General features: G+C 36.0%; 1 protein-coding gene across 3 annotated transcripts in view; it reads right to left on the bottom strand.

The window, feature by feature from the left end:
* The window catches only part of LOC140671419 (growth factor receptor-bound protein 14), a 273,947-nt gene that overhangs the window by 182,530 nt on the left and 68,561 nt on the right, over positions 1-22,856 (bottom strand). For 2 of the 3 annotated variants that reach the window (XM_072902695.1, XM_072902696.1), the window contains one exon: positions 300-478. In XM_072902695.1, coding sequence (XP_072758796.1) covers positions 300-478 — 179 coding nt within the window. Of the gene's footprint in view, positions 1-299; positions 479-17,318; positions 17,481-22,856 lie in introns of those variants that run through there. The other variant, XM_072902697.1, reaches the window with a different exon arrangement.

The following is a 22,856-nucleotide window of genomic DNA, read 5'->3' as shown; positions in this document are numbered from 1 at the left end:
GGCTTTTCTCGCCACGTGCTAATATACTCACACGAATTGGTCGATATTTTTAAATTAATTTCTCAATAATTATTGCGGAAATCGCAAAATGGTAAAGGACTTTTCTCAGTTCAGTTTAATGCTGCTCACGAACGTCGACTCAATCTTTACCGGACACCCAGTGTATAAATCAAATACATATTTATATTAAATTAAATTCAAGATGTAAAGTTTTACTATTCTACGTTTATTTCCAAGCTCAAGGTTAGTCGAATATTCTTCTAGTATTGTATTTAAACACGAGATATTTTGGCACAAACCTGTCTTTCACTATCGATCAAATCCTGGTTTCCTCTCCGACTCCTTCGCATGGGACTGCTAAGTTCGAAGATTGTGAGGTCAGAACCAAGCCGTTCGTAACTTGCACTCCGACCGACTGCCCGATTGTTCGGCAGCGTAGAGTTGCCATCGATGCAGGAGCACATCTTCGGGAACCAATCTGTAAAAGTCCAAGGAGCTAAAGAAAAAACTGACACAGCGTATCGCGATCGGCAAACAAAGGGGAAACAAATCACACGACTAAAAAATCGGAAGAAATCGCTAAGTCTACTATATAAATATATATAAATATAAATATATATATATATATATATATATTTATATTTATATTTATATATATTGTAAAAAGAGCACGCGAGCCCGCTGTACTAAAATCTATTTTACAACTCAGGCTTCGCAGGAATGGGGATCTACGTCGGAATAGAGCCACTACATTATCGTTGAGTAAACGTAGTCCCCTCTCGTTTTAAGAGACACAGAGGAAAACGATTAAGAGTGTTAAAAGATTATTACGGACAAAATGTAACGTCGTGCTACAAGATCGTAGCGGGTTTCGGGCGTATTTCCATCGAAATGCAGAAACTAATATCGTTTTAATATCGAGGCATAAGGAGATAAGATAGATAAATAATTTTGTGTGTGTGTGTGTGTGTATGCGTGTGTGTGCTATGACAGTTTGAAAATATATTGTCTGTGCGTCATGCGTGCGTCGCATTTTATGCAGAGAAATTGCAGCCCGAAGATTTACGCCTCGCGGAGCTTGCGCGCAATTTCTGGTGACATTCCTCGCTGCGCTGATTTTTTTTCCTTCCTGATGATAAAATATCGAACGCGAAGTATTGCGAGTGTTTAACAAGGAAAGCGACGAGAATATTTATGTACAATGCTAATCCGAGGAATCGCCATACGCATCGGTCAAGACAAAGACTAGAAGATAAACCCTTTATATATCATGTTTGTGTTTGTGCAGCTCAAATTTCTAATATAAACCGTTGGACGATGGAGTATCTCGCGAAATACCAATGTTATATGGATGAATGCCCGTCTATTTTAATTTCCCATCCCTCATCTTTCACTCTATTCAACCATGGTCAATATTGTCGTAGCAATTTACACAAATTGATCGATTATTTATATTATAGGGAGATGAAGAAATAAAGAGATTCCACATAATTATTATCAATTCTTTTATCATCATGATTTGAAACTTTTTATTAATTGAAGAGTCTCGATAAACAGAAAATTTATTTTCAATATTTTAGCAAAAATAAATCACAAGTTTCTATTAAATCTTTTATATAATAAAAATGATTTAATACTGTAACAGAAATTTTAGACACATTTATTTATTTTGAAAGTTCATTATTCTTTTAAGTCAATAATAAATAATTCTAAGCAAATATTTCTTATGTATAATAGATATAAATTTTTTTGTATACTTAACACAAATAAGAAAAAGCTAAACATTAGCAAGTAAATTATATTTTCTATAAAACTTTTTATAAAAAAATGAATTTAACGTTAAAACATATTTAATTATATATTTAATTTTGTATATTTATATATTTAATTATATATTTAATTTTAAATATAAAAAAATGTATATAATAATCTGTAAATTTTAATCCAATTGATTATGATTAAATTGTTTGTACTTATAAATGTGTTATTACTGGTTATTGATTTAAACATTTTATAAAAAAATTCCTGCCCCTTGAATCTTTTCTCAGGATCTTTCTTTACAATGCTTGTATGGAATATCTCAATTTCTCAGATTTATGCGGTTCTCTCCGTTCATTCGTAGAATACGTATTTGCGACTTAATCGAAGGGGGATTCTCCTTCGGCCAGATCGAACACGCAAAAGTCCTCGCCGCAAAGATACCTTGGAGCGATGAATAGCACTTTAATAACTGCTCGTCTGTCCCGTATCCGGGGTCGTGACGATGCACCAGTAACGAAAGCCCACATGTGCACGTATGTCAGCGACGCCAATACTCGAAGTACATATCTATCGAATTCGCTCGTCGATGGATCATTTCCACGAACCAGATGACGAAACAAGAGTAAAAGAAAGTTATATCTACGTTAAAATTTAATAAACACGAATAAAAGTCAAAAATTCCTGGTCTCTTTCAATTTATCTAACGTCTAATAAATTCTTTTTTCTCACAAAAACTTCCTCTCCCCTTTATAAATTAAAAATTTAACTCTAATCGCGATATTTTAAGAATAGTAAAAATAACAAACAAACGATAAATAAAAAGAAAATCGACAAGCAATATATAAAATAATTTTTAAGAAGCTTCAAATAGAAATAACTTTATCGCTAAATTTTTAATACTAAAGCAAAAATTTGTATTGACATTCAATGGGAAAAAGTCAATTGTAGTCGAGTCATGAATTTCGCTAAAAGTGTTTGTCACGAGACGATAAGAATGTTTTGCAGAGTATTTTTGCAATGTTTAAAATTGTTGCTAATATAGAGATATAAGAAAATTTTTTTCTAATAAACAACGTTGAAAAAAAAAATTTTTAATATATTTTTGTTAATGTAATAAAAAAATTAAAGTTGATTTTTAAAAATTACAACTATTTTTTAATAGGTATCTATAATAAACAATTCATTCAATTTCAATTTTTATTTGTTTTTGGAAAATTCATCTAATTAAAACTAATAATTACATAATTATAGCTAATTGAAATCGATCGACATTTAAAATAATGATAATTAATTAAAATCTATCATCTAAAAAATAAAAAATAATAAAAAATCCATTTGCAATCAAAATATGAAGATATTAAATATCTGAGAAAAAATATTTTTTTTTTTTTTAAATAAGGCTCGTTTCCTTCTATTTACATCTTTAATTGCCGACAGTCAGTGGAAAATCGGTAATGAGTTCATTACCGTTGCAACTTAAGCGTATGCTTTCATACTTTGACTTTTGTTGAGTCAGCATTTCCGTTAAAGGTAAAGCGAACCTATCATGAAATAAACATTAATGTCACTCCATATTAATTCAATCAACTACTATAATATTTTGATCTTTTATACTAATTGTAAAATTACCCAGAAAGAAATTACCTGTCTCTTGATCAGAATTTATTCTTGTATATATAACGTTACTTTATATTACATTTACGTAATATCATAATTTCTTTATAAATGTTTACTTTCAGAGATATATTTATTTAAGCCTTTAGTTTAGAAATAGATGAATTGCAACAGGTATACAATTTAATTGAAATAATATAATCAATAATAAAAAGATAATAAAAATAATAAATAATAATATAATATAATAAAGAGTTCTGCATTTCTTACATTTTCTTACAATTAATCGCGAAAGGAATCTCTGTTGCGATGTCGTAGATTACGAGAACGTCGGAAGCGTAGTCAGTAAACCGTAACAGGACCGAGTACGAGGGCAGACTCTCGAATTAGCGGGCCACGTTGACCGTTTATTACAGCAATTAATTAACCCGCAATCGCCTGGTATGCGGTACGCAAATGCTCAAAGCGCGTAATGTTGAGCATCGCCGATTGCAGTTGTCTCCGCGCGACATTTCCGGAGATTACCTACACGAATAAAATCAGTGGGTAAATTTGGTAAATTCCTCGATAATCAATTTTTATACTCTTTAATTTTATTATTTTCTTACCTTCAAATTAAAAAATAAATACTGTAATTATGAGATATTTAAGTATAATTCTAATAAGTAGATATAATTGTAAGATATTTCTTTTTCTTAATTGCAATACCCTTTTAATCGATGTTAATTAATTTGACTAATTTTAATTAAATTTTAAATAATATAAATTTACTTTTCAATCGAACAATAAACTACTGAAAAAATTGCTACTGAGATGTGAAAATATTGTACGAAAATGTTTTCTTTCTTCAGCCTGTGGGTAACCACGGAGGCCCCCGGGGGGAGGTAGATTTAAGTTAGGGCTAGAATTAGGTTAAGATTAGAATAAGATTAGATTAAGTTTTAGGTTAAGTAAATTGGTTTATAATTCTGAGTGTTGGTTTTGATAATATGCTGTGTAATAATTGTAACCCCGAGGGGATCAATATGAATAAATTCTATTCTATTCTATTCTATGTTTTCTTTCTTTATAAAAAGAGGATGTGTCTGAATGTTTATTAAGAAATCAGGAATGAAAAATTATATTTTCCTCTTGGAATCAAGAAAGATATACAGATTCTTCTCTTATTCCCAAGATATATGTACATATGTATGTAATTTTCATCTTATTGTAACGCAAATCACGAATTTCACAACCGCGACCGCGCAGTCTTGGCCTACTCGCGATTATCTATTTATTTACTAATATGTGTGTGTACTATTATATTTTATTCCGTTTCACTATCTTGTCATTCCTTTGTAATCTGTTTATTGTTACACAATCTTAATTTCTGTTTTCATGAAGACATCTAATTTTGTGAGAAATGAACGTAGCACAAAAACATTAACGGCGCACCGAGGGGACCGATGTGAACCTGGCGCCCGACTTTATGAAAAAAAAAAATTAATAATATAGTTCGTTTGTACGTCGTTTGTACCTGTTTGTACCACACTTTTTTTTGTTTGTACCTCAACCGGTTCGGAAATAAAAAATAATCAAAAAATGGCCAGCGCTCGACTTTAAGATATTTTAATTTCAATAATGCCATTCGATAGAGAATCGTTTGTACCTGTTTGTACCTCTTTTCAAATCGTTTGTACCTCAACCGGTTCGGAAATACGACCATTTTTAGTTTTAGAGTAACGTTATACCGATATTTCCGCTATTTTTTTAGATATCGCGAAACGGCCAACGGGGTTCGATAGAGAATTGTTTGTACCTGTTTGTACCTTTTTTCAAATCGTTTGTACCTCAACCGGTTCGGAAATACGGCCATTTTTAGTTTTAGAGTAACGCTATACCGGTATTTCCGCTATTTTTTTAGATATCGCGAAACGGCCAACGGGGTTCGATAGAGAATCGTTTGTACCTGTTTGTACCTTTTTTCAAATCGTTTGTACCTCAACCGGTTCGGAAATACGGCCATTTTTAGTTTTAGAGTAACGCTATACCGGTATTTCCGCTATTTTTTTTAGATATCGCGAAACGGCCAACGGGGTTTGATAGAGAATCGTTTGTACCTGTTTGTACCTTTTTTCAAATCGTTTGTACCTCAACCGGTTCGGAAATACGACCATTTTTAGTTTTAGAGTAACGCTATACCGATATTTCCGCTATTTTTTTAGATATCGCGAAACGGCCAACGGGGTTCGATAGAGAATCGTTTGTACCTGTTTGTACCTTTTTTCAAATCGTTTGTACCTCAACCGGTTCGGAAATACGGCCATTTTTAGTTTTAGAGTAACGCTATACCGGTATTTCCGCTATTTTTTTAGATATCGCGAAACGGCCAACGGGGTTCGAAAGAGAATCGTTTGTACCTGTTTGTACCTCTTTTCATTTCGTTTGTACCTCAACCGGTTCGGAAATACAGCGATTTTCGAGTTTTGAAATTAACGCTAAACTCGTATTTCCGCTATTTTTTTAGATATCGCGAAACGGCCAACGGGGTTCGATAGAGAATCGTTTGTACCTGTTTGTACCTTTTTTCAAATCGTTTGTACCTCAACCGGTTCGGAAATACGGCCATTTTTAGTTTTAGAGTAACGCTATACCGGTATTTCCGCTATTTTTTTAGATATCGCGAAACGGCCAACGGGGTTCGAAAGAGAATCGTTTGTACCTGTTTGTACCTCTTTTCATTTCGTTTGTACCTCAACCGGTTCGGAAATACAGCGATTTTCGAGTTTTGAAATTAACGCTAAACTCGTATTTCCGCTATTTTTTTAGATATCGCGAAACGGCCAACGGGGTTCGATAGAGAATCGTTTGTACCTGTTTGTACCTCTTTTCAAATCGTTTGTACCTCAACCGGTTCGGAAATACAGCGATTTTCGAGTTTTGAAATTAACGCTAAACTCGTATTTCCGCTATTTTTTTAGATATCGCGAAACGGCCAACGGGGTTCGATAGAGAATCGTTTGTACCTGTTTGTACCTTTTTTCAAATCGTTTGTACCTCAACCGGTTCGGAAATACGGCCATTTTTAGTTTTAGAGTAACGCTATACCGGTATTTCCGCTATTTTTTTAGATATCGCGAAACGGCCAACGGGGTTCGAAAGAGAATCGTTTGTACCTGTTTGTACCTCTTTTCATTTCGTTTGTACCTCAACCGGTTCGGAAATACAGCGATTTTCGAGTTTTGAAATTAACGCTAAACTCGTATTTCCGCTATTTTTTTAGATATCGCGAAACGGCCAACGGGGTTCGATAGAGAATCGTTTGTACCTGTTTGTACCTCTTTTCAAATCGTTTGTACCTCAACCGGTTCGAAAATACAGCGATTTTCGAGTTTTGAAATTAACGCTAAACTCGTATTTCCGCTATTTTTTTAGATATTGCAAAACGGCCAACGGGGTTCGAAAGAGAATCGTTTGTACCTGTTTGTACCTCTTTTCATTTCGTTTGTACCTCAACCGGTTCGGAAATACAGCGATTTTCGAGTTTTGAAATTAACGCTAAACTCGTATTTCCGCTATTTTTTTAGATATCGCGAAACGGCCAACGGGGTTCGATAGAGAATCGTTTGTACCTGTTTGTACCTCTTTTCAAATCGTTTGTACCTCAACCGGTTCGGAAATACAGCGATTTTCGAGTTTTGAAATTAACGCTAAACTCGTATTTCCGCTATTTTTTTAGATATCGCAAAACGGCCAACGGGGTTCGATAGAGAATCGTTTGTACCTGTTTGTACCTTTTTTCAAATCGTTTGTACCTCAACCGGTTCGGAAATACGACCATTTTTAGTTTTAGAGTAACGCTATACCGATATTTCCGCTATTTTTTTAGATATCGCGAAACGGCCAACGGGGTTCGATAGAGAATCGTTTGTACCTGTTTGTACCTTTTTTCAAATCGTTTGTACCTCAACCGGTTCGGAAATACCACTATTTTTAGTTTTAGAGTTAACGTTATTTTATATATATATATAATTACATTTATAATTCATTATAAATTATATATCTTTATTATAAAGAAATGAACCCCGTTGGCCGTTTCGCGATATCTAAAAAAATAGCGGAAATACCGGTATAGCGTTACTCTAAAACTAAAAATGGCCGTATTTCCGAACCGGTTGAGGTACAAACGAAATGAAAAGAGGTACAAACAGGTACAAACGATTCTCTTTCGAACCCCGTTGGCCGTTTCGCGATATCTAAAAAAATAGCGGAAATATCGGTATAGCGTTACTCTAAAACTAAAAATGGTCGTATTTCCGAACCGGTTGAGGTACAAACGATTTGAAAAAAGGTACAAACAGGTACAAACGATTCTCTATCGAACCCCGTTGGCCGTTTCGCGATATCTAAAAAAATAGCGGAAATATCGGTATAGCGTTACTCTAAAACTAAAAATGGTCGTATTTCCGAACCGGTTGAGGTACAAACGATTTGAAAAAAGGTACAAACAGGTACAAACGATTCTCTATCAAACCCCGTTGGCCGTTTCGCGATATCTAAAAAAAATAGCGGAAATACCGGTATAGCGTTACTCTAAAACTAAAAATGGCCGTATTTCCGAACCGGTTGAGGTACAAACGATTTGAAAAAAGGTACAAACAGGTACAAACGATTCTCTATCGAACCCCGTTGGCCGTTTCGCGATATCTAAAAAAATAGCGGAAATACGAGTTTAGCGTTAATTTCAAAACTCGAAAATCGCTGTATTTCCGAACCGGTTGAGGTACAAACGAAATGAAAAGAGGTACAAACAGGTACAAACGATTCTCTTTCGAACCCCGTTGGCCGTTTCGCGATATCTAAAAAAATAGCGGAAATACCGGTATAGCGTTACTCTAAAACTAAAAATGGCCGTATTTCCGAACCGGTTGAGGTACAAACGAAATGAAAAGAGGTACAAACAGGTACAAACGATTCTCTTTCGAACCCCGTTGGCCGTTTCGCGATATCTAAAAAAATAGCGGAAATATCGGTATAGCGTTACTCTAAAACTAAAAATGGTCGTATTTCCGAACCGGTTGAGGTACAAACGATTTGAAAAAAGGTACAAACAGGTACAAACGATTCTCTATCGAACCCCGTTGGCCGTTTCGCGATATCTAAAAAAATAGCGGAAATATCGGTATAGCGTTACTCTAAAACTAAAAATGGTCGTATTTCCGAACCGGTTGAGGTACAAACGATTTGAAAAAAGGTACAAACAGGTACAAACGATTCTCTATCAAACCCCGTTGGCCGTTTCGCGATATCTAAAAAAAATAGCGGAAATACCGGTATAGCGTTACTCTAAAACTAAAAATGGCCGTATTTCCGAACCGGTTGAGGTACAAACGATTTGAAAAAAGGTACAAACAGGTACAAACGATTCTCTATCGAACCCCGTTGGCCGTTTCGCGATATCTAAAAAAATAGCGGAAATACGAGTTTAGCGTTAATTTCAAAACTCGAAAATCGCTGTATTTCCGAACCGGTTGAGGTACAAACGAAATGAAAAGAGGTACAAACAGGTACAAACGATTCTCTTTCGAACCCCGTTGGCCGTTTCGCGATATCTAAAAAAATAGCGGAAATACCGGTATAGCGTTACTCTAAAACTAAAAATGGCCGTATTTCCGAACCGGTTGAGGTACAAACGATTTGAAAAAAGGTACAAACAGGTACAAACGATTCTCTATCGAACCCCGTTGGCCGTTTCGCGATATCTAAAAAAATAGCGGAAATACGAGTTTAGCGTTAATTTCAAAACTCGAAAATCGCTGTATTTCCGAACCGGTTGAGGTACAAACGAAATGAAAAGAGGTACAAACAGGTACAAACGATTCTCTTTCGAACCCCGTTGGCCGTTTCGCGATATCTAAAAAAATAGCGGAAATACCGGTATAGCGTTACTCTAAAACTAAAAATGGCCGTATTTCCGAACCGGTTGAGGTACAAACGATTTGAAAAAAGGTACAAACAGGTACAAACGATTCTCTATCGAACCCCGTTGGCCGTTTCGCGATATCTAAAAAAATAGCGGAAATACGAGTTTAGCGTTAATTTCAAAACTCGAAAATCGCTGTATTTCCGAACCGGTTGAGGTACAAACGAAATGAAAAGAGGTACAAACAGGTACAAACGATTCTCTTTCGAACCCCGTTGGCCGTTTCGCGATATCTAAAAAAATAGCGGAAATACCGGTATAGCGTTACTCTAAAACTAAAAATGGCCGTATTTCCGAACCGGTTGAGGTACAAACGATTTGAAAAAAGGTACAAACAGGTACAAACGATTCTCTATCGAACCCCGTTGACCGTTTCGCGATATCTAAAAAAATAGCGGAAATTCGAGTTTAGCGTTAATTTCAAAACACGAAAATCGCTGTTTTCCGAACCGGTTGAGGTACAAACGATTTGAAAAAAGGTACAAACAGGTACAAACGATTCTCTTTCGAACCCCGTTGGCCGTTTCGCGATATCTAAAAAAATAGCGGAAATACCGGTATAGCGTTACTCTAAAACTAAAAATGGCCGTATTTCCGAACCGGTTGAGGTACAAACGATTTGAAAAAAGGTACAAACAGGTACAAACGATTCTCTATCGAACCCCGTTGGCCGTTTCGCGATATCTAAAAAAATAGCGGAAATACGAGTTTAGCGTTAATTTCAAAACTCGAAAATCGCTGTATTTCCGAACCGGTTGAGGTACAAACGAAATGAAAAGAGGTACAAACAGGTACAAACGATTCTCTTTCGAACCCCGTTGGCCGTTTCGCGATATCTAAAAAAATAGCGGAAATACCGGTATAGCGTTACTCTAAAACTAAAAATGGCCGTATTTCCGAACCGGTTGAGGTACAAACGATTTGAAAAAAGGTACAAACAGGTACAAACGATTCTCTATCGAACCCCGTTGGCCGTTTCGCGATATCTAAAAAAATAGCGGAAATACGAGTTTAGCGTTAATTTCAAAACTCGAAAATCGCTGTATTTCCGAACCGGTTGAGGTACAAACGAAATGAAAAGAGGTACAAACAGGTACAAACGATTCTCTTTCGAACCCCGTTGGCCGTTTCGCGATATCTAAAAAAATAGCGGAAATACCGGTATAGCGTTACTCTAAAACTAAAAATGGCCGTATTTCCGAACCGGTTGAGGTACAAACGATTTGAAAAAAGGTACAAACAGGTACAAACGATTCTCTATCGAACCCCGTTGACCGTTTCGCGATATCTAAAAAAATAGCGGAAATTCGAGTTTAGCGTTAATTTCAAAACACGAAAATCGCTGTATTTCCGAACCGGTTGAGGTACAAACGATTTGAAAAAAGGTACAAACAGGTACAAACGATTCTCTTTCGAACCCCGTTGGCCGTTTCGCGATATCTAAAAAAATAGCGGAAATACCGGTATAGCGTTACTCTAAAACTAAAAATGGCCGTATTTCCGAACCGGTTGAGGTACAAACGATTTGAAAAAAGGTACAAACAGGTACAAACGATTCTCTATCGAACCCCGTTGGCCGTTTCGCGATATCTAAAAAAATAGCGGAAATACCGGTATAGCGTTACTCTAAAACTAAAAATGGCCGTATTTCCGAACCGGTTGAGGTACAAACGATTTGAAAAGAGGTACAAACAGGTACAAACGATTCTCTATCGAATGGCATTAATGAAATTAAAATATCTTAAAGTCGAGCGCTGGCCATTTTTTGATTATTTTTTATTTTCGAACCGGTTGAGGTACAAACGAAAAAAAGTGTGGTACAAACAGGTACAAACGACGTACAAACGGACTATATTATTAATTTTTTTTTTTCATAAAGTCGGGCGCCAGGTTCACATCGGTACCGAGGGGTTGGTCACTGAGGTAATTTTTGTACAAGGGCTAAGTAATTCAGCGGCAATCCCAGCAAAATTTTGGGTAATCCAAGGTTATTTTTGGTAAATCTAAATAATCTTTAGCGTTAAAATAATTTAAAGTAAAATTTCTTTTTCAAAATTTATTTTTAATTTGAGATACTATTAGATAATCTTAAGTAATCCAAGGTATAATTTAAGGGTAATCTTAAGTAATCCGTATCAAAGGGTAATTTTTGTACATTATAACTGTTAGTGACAAACCCCTCGCACTTTTGTATGTTTCTCCTATAAATTAAATGTAAAAAATAATCAAAAATTTAAATTCAATATATATATATTTTTTGCCAACAAAAGTGACTTACGATTAATTCGTCCCTAACTACTTGAGGAGATAACGCTCGACATAAAATTCAAACTCTGTGTATTCAGATATACATCTGCTTATCAGCGAACAGTTATCGTTACTTTGCAAATCAAATTAAAACAATTTCATTGGTGAAAGTAATTTGTGTGCAAATTGCGAGAATATTTCCTTTTCTCTTCTCGAGAATCTCACAAAAGTGTCATTTCGAATTTCCGTATGTTTATATTTACGAAGTAACGAACCCGTAATCACTGTTGTCCTGGTGATAACACGTTATCTCGTGTCGATATCGTAAAGAAACTTTGAACGTGTCTACCAGTGACGTTTCTCTCTCAGTCATGCTCGCTCGTGAATTACGTGGTATGCGGGCATCTACCTGTCACGATGACGAAACCAGGTCGTTCCATAAGCACAAGCCGGAACGTGCGCAGTCGCACCGAGAAAAATAACACAGGCAATAATGGGGAGAGAAACTTGTCTCTCATATCCTATCTCCGCTCATTTATCGTTGATCACGGAGTTTTATCTGCCCGATGATCAAAGGGACTCTAGCAATCGAAGAAGGGAATCGATAAGTCATGTGTTGGAAAGACGGTTGTTGGTCATCATCGCACGTTGTACATATATAAAAAACAAGAGTGAGAATTTATTACCTCGCAGAAAAATTCATGAAGATAAGAAAATAACGAGACATATATTACCGCGAAAGAGAATACGAAAATATCAATGCCAACGAAAAACGACTATATTTCATTTTGAGTAAAAAAAAAAAAAAAAACAAACAGTCCTCTTCACGTGCAACAATGATTAATCATAGTAGAGTAGAACAAGATAAATGGCATATACCAAACTGAGGGATACACTTTATCCAGATTTATCCGGAAGATATTTTAGAGGTAATCTATGGATCCGCTGATATCTTGGAATGATCGAAATAGGCTGACATAAAATTAAAAATGAAAGATTCGACTCGTGCATCAAGATTTATCGAATCCGGAAACTGAAAATACAATGTCCATCTTGTCGTTATGTCGGGGCAAATATTTCGGAAGAGTGGAGACAGCCTATGCAAGGTGGATCGATAAGAACCAAGGCAGGCCGAGCTGACTAGGTCGAGCTCGAACGTGTTTTGGCGGCTGCCCCGATTCGCGCCCCCTACACCTACACGATCAGTGTACAATTTTCAGCCTGTTGTCGCTTTCTCCGACGTGAATAACAAGAAATTTTGGATGATTCGGAACCGTACATTCAATTAATGGCGACAAATACCGGAACAATTTGTAATTTGACGCTTATTTATACAGAAAAAAATAATATTGAATGAAAAACATCATGTAGTTTTAATTTATTTTATTAATCCAATAATATTGTTAAATAAATCAATATGCCGTGCATTGATTTGATTAATAATAATGATGTTATTATTGAATTAATAAAATAAACTTTAGCGTAGTATATTCGAAATTTGTATTATTAATTTATCTCAAAAATTGTTTGATGCAAATATACTGGCTTGAATATTTAATTATTTACGTTTAATTTACGCAAAAAATATAATTTCGAAGATATGGTTTAAAAATCCTTAGAAAATCTCAAAATCCTTATAATATATCTAATACAAAAAAAAAAAAATATATATATATATATATATATATATATAATTTTATTCACAAAATAAAATCTCGCGACATTTCGATTTAATTTAACATCTAACCAAGAAATTCAAATTGATCTATTGAAATTCTCCGATAGTCCTCCATCTAAATCCATCTTTTCAATGAAAATAGAACTTCCTGAATGAGTTTCCGGAAGAATGACAACTACGATGAGATGAGCCGCTGAATGCAAGAGACAAACTCGATCCTCGCGAGAGTATAGGCCGTCGCTTTTTCGCGGTAGGACATTAATAAAAAAATATCCGACGCTATAACTTAGCGCTAAAATATCCGCGCTTTTACCTCTGGCGGGTTTGCATAAATAAAGGGCGATGGCCCATCCGAGAGGTGTAATCACGAGCCATAACCCAATATCATTGCTAACCGATCGCGGACTATATCTTCCGCTCTTTCTCTACCATCTTCAGTCTCGTAAATGCGTGCCTACGTCAACTCGCGTCGCTCGTTATTTCACTCTTTTGACCGACTGACGTTGCTGCTCATTAAGCTGCCCATCATTCCACCGATACCGCTCGACAGGGAGAAAAGAACGGAATCAAATATCTTGGCATCGAACGTCTTGACTTATGAATCTCACAGTAAAAAAACTGCACGTTATGAAGAAGTCTTCCGGAATACGTTACCAGATGTTTAATAATATTATCAAATACATCGAGACATCGACTATTGATCGTTCAAGCAAGAAGGATAAGAATGTAAAAAGAAGAAAAGTCCCAACCGACTGAAAATTAAATCAGCATCACATAGTAGTCTGATAATCGAGTAAGGCATTTACGAGGCAGAGTCAATTTAATCTTGAAGATGCGACAAGCTTTTACAATCACTTCCTAAAAAAAAAAAAGAAAAAAAAAGAAAAGAAAAAATAAATAAAATTGTCCACCGATACTCTTCTGGCAACTAACAAGAACGACTGGCCACACGCCAAGACCACTGTCTGTCTCGAAGAGAAAAAAAAGGAAACGATCCGTTTTGGTCTTCATCGTCTACGCTTAGCGAACTGTATATTGTCGACTTCCGGAAGCAAGTCGAGTCACAGACACTCTCGAAAGCTCTGCGCAAATTGCGTTTTCGAGCGTTTTAGATAATCTAGGTATACGTAATCGTAAAAGCAATGTCGAAAAAACTAAACCTCACAATTTGTCAAAATAGATTTTAATATCATTTCGATTAATTAGTTGAAACGATGCGATTTGACGAGATGAAAGACAATTTTTTTCAGCAACAAGTACATATCACTGTGTCCTTTACCGTCAACCATCAATTTTAAAAACGAGTTTCACGTTCCTCAAGGACGTATTACGTGAAAACTTCGATCGAGTATTTACTCCTGGTCGCATTAACAAATTAGAAAGCCAACTCGTTACGTTAGCGAGATATACGTAACAAATGCCATTGATAGATGTGATTTTCTCTTATTAGAAATTACGCAAAAAAATTAGATCCTTATGCAGTTTTTTTTTAAATATACAGCAAGAAATTCATATTTTTTTCTAAGATTGTCGTGTATAATGTACATATAATTACATAGTAATTAATTTAATTACTAAGAAAAAATTCAAAGAATTTTAATTTTTATGTGCAAGATTCGTTTCAGTTAATTTGGAGAATTTAAAAAATATAAATATAAATGTAAATCTTTCACCTAAAAATTAATTAAATCAAATATACATATTTTTTATAAAAAATATTTGTAAAATCTCTTTTCAAGTTAAGATTCCAAAGAATGATTTCAAAATTGCAGGAAAGCTTGCGTGTTCGATTCTAACCGAAGGCTGTAATAACCGTAAAATTTCCGCGCGACGATCCCTCGAAAGTACGAAATACATTGACCGTCGTCGATTAAAATTCCCGCATGAAAATCGCGACGAATCGGCCGTTAATCAAAGACACGCGTCGGCTCTTATTAAAAGAGCATTAAAAATTACAAGATAACCGGAGATCCCATCGTTGCAAAAGCCAGCTCAAGGACCACCATGGAGTATATCACAAGGAGCTCTTTACGCAACGACCGATCTACCCCTTCTGTCTCAAATATTCAGACTCCACGCGATACGCGGACCCTCTGAAAATATACGCACGATGTGCAAAAAGCGTAGTGTGATGATCGTGTGACGCCAACGGGATCTCGGGGTCGCAATCAAATGTCCCGTCGATTCCCGAAGTCGCTAATACTGTCGCGTTACTAACAACAAATTGATATTCGCGAAACGATACAGAACTCTTTTTCTAGAGAATGCGATTCGTGACTTTTCGACCCGTTCGTATCGTTATTCTCATTTAAGAACATCTAAATTTCTATAGAAAATTTATTTTTTATTTATTTATTTACTTGTTTTATGTCTATATTTAAATTACATGTAGAAAAAGAAGGGAAAAGGGTAAGTCAATAATATAATTGAAAATAATAGATACGAAAGAGTCAAGATTCAAAAAAATAGAGTCCAACCTTTCGCAGATAATTTCGAAAAATAGTTTTGAACTATGAATGTGTGTGTGTGTGTGTGTGTGTGTGTGTGTGTGTGTGTGTGTGTGTGTGTGTGTGTGTGTGTGTGTGTGTGTAAATTTATGCACTATAGCATTGAAATGCCATTAAATATGCGTGCGTTTCTGTGAAAGCTCACTTATAAGATCAAAGGAAATTCTTTTTCTTCGACGCTGGATTGATATCTAACGATGTCGATAAATTGAATTGACCCTGTCCTAAATACCGCGGAAGATCTCGCCGTAAGAGAACATTTCGAAACATCGCGGTCCACCTGTGCCAGCAATTCTTACGGTAGCACCTCGATATTTCGAATCTAAGATGCTGAAAAGTCTATGAACGAGTATAAGTCATAATTTCAGGAGAAATCTTATATTTATGATTATTTACCCAGATTTTGATTGAATAAAACGCTCATAAAATAATGTAAAATGGCAAAAAGAGAGAGAAAGAGGAAAGTAAAAAATATTAACAAAACGTTGTCAAATAAAATATGATATTATGACATAAAATGGTCCAAAAATCAAACACATATTAATAATATTTTACACATTATTAATACCATTTATTAATTTTTAATCTAAATCAATTTTGTCACTTATTAATTCTAAATAAAATATTTTTGTAAATTATTCAAGTTTCCTTATGTATAACATAAATACGTATATGTATCTGCAATCGAGAGCATTATAAATGAAACGCATCGTATATGCATGTACATAAAAATATGACGTGCAAGAAAAAGGAAAAGAAAAGTTCATCAAAATCCGGGCATCCTATCTACAACCAGGAGAGAATAAATTATCGTGCAGGAAGACACGACGCACCGCTTGGTGCGAGAAGAGAGTGACGCGGGACGTCACGTGGCGTCGTCCGCCTCGACGTTGATCGACTTCTCGTTCACGTGAGCTGACAACGCTCATGGATAAACCAACCGTACGCCAGTGTACGACGTATTTACGCATTCCAGTTTGCACGTAGGACTTTATACTGCACGCTCCATCGCGTCATCCATTGACAAAAGTACGGTAAATACATATATAAAAAAAAAAAAAAAAAAAAAAAAAAAAAAGAGTACGAGGCGCGCTAATTGTGATCAAAGATAAGACGATAAAAGATAAAGCTGTAGTATCGAAGGCAACAGCGAGATGTTTCCTCTGATAGTCGGGCGAAATTAGTACAGTATCATTTTCGTCGCATTCGAATGACGACGACAATAAATGTGTGCTTCTTTCTTTCGAAAAGCGATCCAATAAGACCTAACGCACGGTAGAAAAAAAAATTAATCATAGGAATAAATATTAAATATTAGAAAGAGCAATTTGAAATTATTTTACTTGAAACAAGGGGTGGATCAATTTATTGTTGCTTCATTTATCGTGCGTGCATTTCTTTCTCTTAATCTCAAACGAGATAATTCAAATTTCTCTTATTTCCAATACTTAATATTTATTCCTATTCCTTATTTTATTTTCTCCATTGTGCCAATCAGAAATTTAATTATACCACGTGGTGACGAGACGAAAAATGGTTGGGTACTCACGGTGGTGTGTGGGATAATTGTTGTTGTTGTTGGACAGGAGCCGCTGGTAATCCATGTTGCACCGGATGTCGATGATACTCCGTGATAAATAGTCGTCTCGTCGCAATTCTCGTTTTCGCGCACAATTCGCATACAATTCCACCCCCGCGTTCGATACACACACTATATATATATATATATATATATATATATATATATATATATATATATATATGTATCGAACGTTCACCGAACGTTCTTACCGTACCAAATGCGACGCGATATTATCAGTTTTTGTCATCGGCATCGTTTATCGAAAGGTATCGGTTCACTCGCATCTTGCGCGTGTTTTAACAATCGCGTGTTTATCGCGAGAACAAACACCTCGGATCTCGTCTTCTCCTCGATCTAGAGACTCGCGTTGACATCCGATCTCGAGCCAAATCGATTTAGGATCTAAAATTTATTATATTTCGAAGAAAATAAGACAGCATTCACTCTACGCTCAAAGAGATTTTCTATTGGACTAGATAATATTGTTGATTCAACCATCGTGCAGAGGTCATAGATTAGATAATGTTATTAATTATTAATAACCACGAAAAAAATATATTCGCGCACGTAGAAATAGTGAATCATGTAATATCGCCTGGCTAAGTCAACGCTATCGGAAACGGACGTCAATCCTTAGATAAAATCCATAGATAAAAAAAAAAGGAGTACACAAACCGAAGAAAATTCCGATCGCGAATGATATGTATTGCGTCGCAAATAGCGCGACGTTCTATCGATTAAAATATAATCCGACAAAAATTGCGTACAATATACAATAATAATTTATAAGTGAGCGAAAATAATGAGATTGTCAAGAGAGTATGGCAGTTGGTCGAAAATGTCTCATTATTTTGAAAATGTTATATCAAAGTTACGCGTTAATTTCGCGCAATTAAAATTTAAAGGCAAATCAAATCAATTATATGTGTGTGTGTGTGTGTGTGTGTGTGTGTGTGTGTGTGTAATGATCGATGTACAAATCGCACAATAAAATTTTTATACAGCAAGTATAATTGATATTAATGATATTAACGATAATATGTATTCAATACAGGCGTTTAAATGCCAAATAAAGCCCATCAAAATTAAATCTACCTATAATGTGGTCATCTAATTTATCCAGCCGCTTCTCCGAGAATCTCATAAATTCTCGCATTCCAGGAACGAAGGTTTGTCCCGATCGATCGGCTAAAGCAAACGGTTTTTATCGACTCCACGATTTGAAAACTCGATCTTTTGATCAAACCTGTCTGCCTTTCGATAGATACACGAGCTAATAATCGCAAGATTCGGTGCAAGAATTAGAAAAAAAAACTCCACGATTCGCAAGTTTTATTTTAAATCTAAAAAAAAATATAAATAAAAAAATTAATAAATTTCAAACATATGTACTTCATTTCTATTTATTATACGTTTCGAATCATTTATATTTCTTATTTTAATCGAATTATTATCTCGAATCACATATGTAAATTTAACGTCGTGTTGTATAATTCGCAATAACATACGCGGATATGCGGGTTGAAATGCATAAATATACGAATTAAAGCCAGCACAAAATCATCACACTCCCACGCCGAGTGTTATATACGCATAAAGGAGGTAATCAGGGCGCATTCTTGCACGTATAAACGCGTGTCTAGAGCCACATGTGATTAACGACGCGTTCCTGGAAATCGAGCGCTCACGAAAAGTAAAGTTCCGTGTTGTAGACAGCTATCTCAATTATTTATTAAGATCCGTATTTGACAGCTGAAATTGATATCACGTGTGTACGCATCTTTCCTTTTATATATGCTGTATTTTTTAATAAAAAAAATTTAGTAATTTATTATTGTTATATTATTTCTACATATGTATAATAAATAGAAATGAAAAAGATAATAAGAGAAAAAAAAAAAGATGGCGTCAAAATAAACCGGTGTAATGTTATGGATCAATGGATCACGACGTTTCAATTTCAAAGTGTCACGTATCAGGCTAATCGATAAAGCCAATAATGGAACATTAAAATGGTCAATGTTACTGATATCGCGAATCGAAAAATTCGAGCGAAACATTTATCTACGTTCTTAGCAAGGTCAACACATAAGATTACGCAATATTGATTCATGTTGGTTCACGTGTATTCTATTATTTCACCTTACTACGCAGCGGGCATCGGCAAAGACCTACGGTATCTCGTGTCGGTACCTTTATGTCAAAACTCACCGATAATCTCGAGACACTCTGGCTGAGAAATCACGGATTAAAAAACTACTCGCGAACGTAATCCACTCGTCCGTTTCTTCCCTCGTATTTTCGCAGATTTTTCTCGAACGACGCGAGACGCGGTAAACTTCACGTTGACGCGCCATCGACTCTCACCAGGATTTTCGCGACACGAAAGAATCTAACCTCGCTCGACGCTACGTCCCACGGGGAGCTGCACGAGGTGTACGTCATATCCAACCTCCTTCGTGAAGGGACAGAACACGACGTCACACGTGGTTCCGCGCACATTTCATGCACCCTGCACACCACGCGTCTTCACATTCACACACGCACACACTGCGTACTTTGCACGACGTACGACGCACCACGGATACAAATTCCGGCCTAAGATATCGGGCTGTATCACTCGCGGCGTTTCCGATATGACGCACCTGCGTCAACAACAACAACAACAACAAAAACAGTTTGAGAATCGCGGACTCGCCTACGGCCACAAAAACATACACTGCGTAGCGACGCGCCGGGTCGACTAACCCTCAACGAGTGTTTCGTACCGAGTACTGAAGCGAGGCGTAACGCGGAGCGCGGCGCGGCGCGGCGCTGTCACGACAATTGCCGAAAATTGCCGAGGACCCGCGACGCGACCAGTCGAGCCGCCAAGGCTGCCACTCGTGAGTGGCAACTTCAGCCTTCAGCCTCTTTGACCCGGCAGGTTTGTCTTTGTTCATAAATCATCCAACGTGCGATACCGATGATTGTTTTGATTTTTTTGTGTTACGCCCCGTCGGTTTACTCAACCCCTACGAGTCACAGATTTTTTGGTTACTCTATTCTTGATCATAATGTCTTGTTAGAGTTTTAAGTGCTCGAAAAAAATTTACCTCAAAAATATTTACTTCAATTCTATGCTATTTATATATTATTTATAATTATTATAATATACATTTTTATTATCATTAATAAATATTTATTTATATACCATTCAATTTATATACCATTACTTTAACATTTGCAGAAAATAATCGTGTAAAACGAGACTTGAAAAATAAATTTTAAACATTTTTATTGATTAAATATTCTATCGATAAAATATCGATACGATTAAAGTGACTCACATATGTGACCTTTAAGGGTTAATAAATAAAACAAATCGAGCACGCGCCAAGCACAGTAATCGTTGATAACAGAATGCCTTTTGCCCGACCACTCTACGTAATGCTTTCTCTCCCGAGCACCATTGAATTTCCGCAGTTAGCCCGATATTACATTTGCACGACAAATTTTTTCCAGCGTGTTGATTGGCTGCAGGATAAAAGAGTTTCGCATCGAGAAATTTTCTACCTCGGAGCCAATCGACACGCTAGAAAGATTTGTTGCAAGTGTTACCCTTACGTCATACGTCACGCGTATACAAACGGCCAACGTCCGGCGAGACGACGCGACGCCGCGCCGGATGAAACGAGAAAGACAGTAACGTACCATTCGCGTTCCCGCGTAGTACTACGGAGAGGGACGTTTCCCGCCGCGTACGGCCTCCCTCGCTCTCACACACACACACACACAGGCACACATTAACACAGTGATACAGACGACGCGCTGCGTCTGGCTCGCTCTCGCTCTCTCTCTCTCTCTCTCTCGCTCGCCCTGCGCGCCGCCAAGTGCGCACCTTTCACACGCAATGTACTTCCATCTCCTCCGGAATCGCTTCATTGGCATCCGTCGCGCGAGTCTGTCTTTGGACTCCTACCTTCGTTTCAGGGGTGGAATTGCGACGCAGTGACCACAGGTAAGAAATGCGTTTTCCTTTATAATAAAGGTGATAGTGCTTATGTTGATAGATTTATTCGCGTCAATTTATTTCTGTCGGACAATTTCAAGTTATATGGATTTATATGATAACCAGTTTGTTTAGGCAACATGAAAACTTGTCTTATTACGCTTTATGTGGTAATCAAAATTCTTGGGTATATTGATCATAAATATATGTGTTTTTACATTGTTGAATAAACAATGCTTTATAAACATTTGGAGCAAAGAAGCTTTTGAATGGCGATCATCGCGAAAATTCAGATCGCGGTCAAGGTATTTGCAACAATATGGCCGGAAAGGATATACGGATTTTTTCGCGCCAATTTTTTTTTTTTTTTTTTTTTTTTGTTTGGTTACGTTCGCCGAGAGAAGGACCGGGCAACGAAGCTTTTAAATCCGGCCTTGTCTATTGTTCTCGCGCGCGTCTGACTTGCTTCCATTTCCTCGGCAACCCTCGCGAGAAGCAGGCTTTTTCGCGGATGCTGCCTACGCCTTCGTTCCGATCCGCGACTTCCTCGACCCCCCGTTTCTCCGAACGAATCCGCCGTTACCTCCTTGCATTCTCGGCTCGCTTAACGTGAAGTTTTTTTATTACGTCGCGTAAAATCTGTAAGAATTAATCGCGCGGAAAGGAAATCGTGTGATAAAGCATATATCGATGTAATTGCCGCGCACGTGTCTGATAACGCGTTTGATAACAGACTCCTCCAACATTCGCATCTTTTTCTTTCATGCATTTTTTATACGTCACTGTACGGTGATTTCAAAACGAGCTAATTGATTTTCGAACATTTATATTATATTACATTTTTTTGATAACACCAAATTTTATATACAATTTTAATTGTAATTATATATAAAATTTTCCTTATACATTTTATTTGTTATTTCATCTCTAACTGATACTCTATATTTGCGAAATACGCAATATCTTAAAAATAATTAAAATGAATTTTATAATCAGGGGGTCTACTCTCTGGAAAAACATGCGGAAAACGAAGAATATTCAGATTTCTTTTGTATCTGGAAAAATCAGGGAAATCTCATGGAATTTTATTAGACTTTTTATTAGAATTTTTTCATTTTTGATAGCAATGTTTTTTATTTAATGACCTGAACTGTGTTTAATTTGTGAACTGTACAACTATTAAAAATAAAGCCACTTTCAACAATTAGTGAGTTTCCATGAAGTGAGACGCTAGTTTCACACACACACTAGACACCAAATCAAATAAATTATGTTTTTAAAATATAAATAAATATATTTTTTGTTTATATTTAATGTTTTAACATCATATTGAATATAAAGTATATTCTTTGTATTTTTAATGATAAAAGAATAAAAATGTTATGCAAATAAAAAATGTTCATCTTATGAAAGTTGTTCAGTTTTCTTTAGTACGTTTACAAATCTAAAACTTGCAACTAAAGAGAATCTCTGTTTTTCCTTCGTATGAATTAGAAAATGCATGTAATAAAAAA

This window comes from Anoplolepis gracilipes, chromosome 11, assembly GCF_047496725.1.
Source record: "Anoplolepis gracilipes chromosome 11, ASM4749672v1, whole genome shotgun sequence".
Taxonomy (NCBI): Eukaryota; Metazoa; Arthropoda; class Insecta; order Hymenoptera; family Formicidae; genus Anoplolepis; species Anoplolepis gracilipes.
The sequence above is the reverse complement of the archived record's forward strand: the minus strand, read 5'-3'. Positions and strand labels throughout refer to the sequence as shown.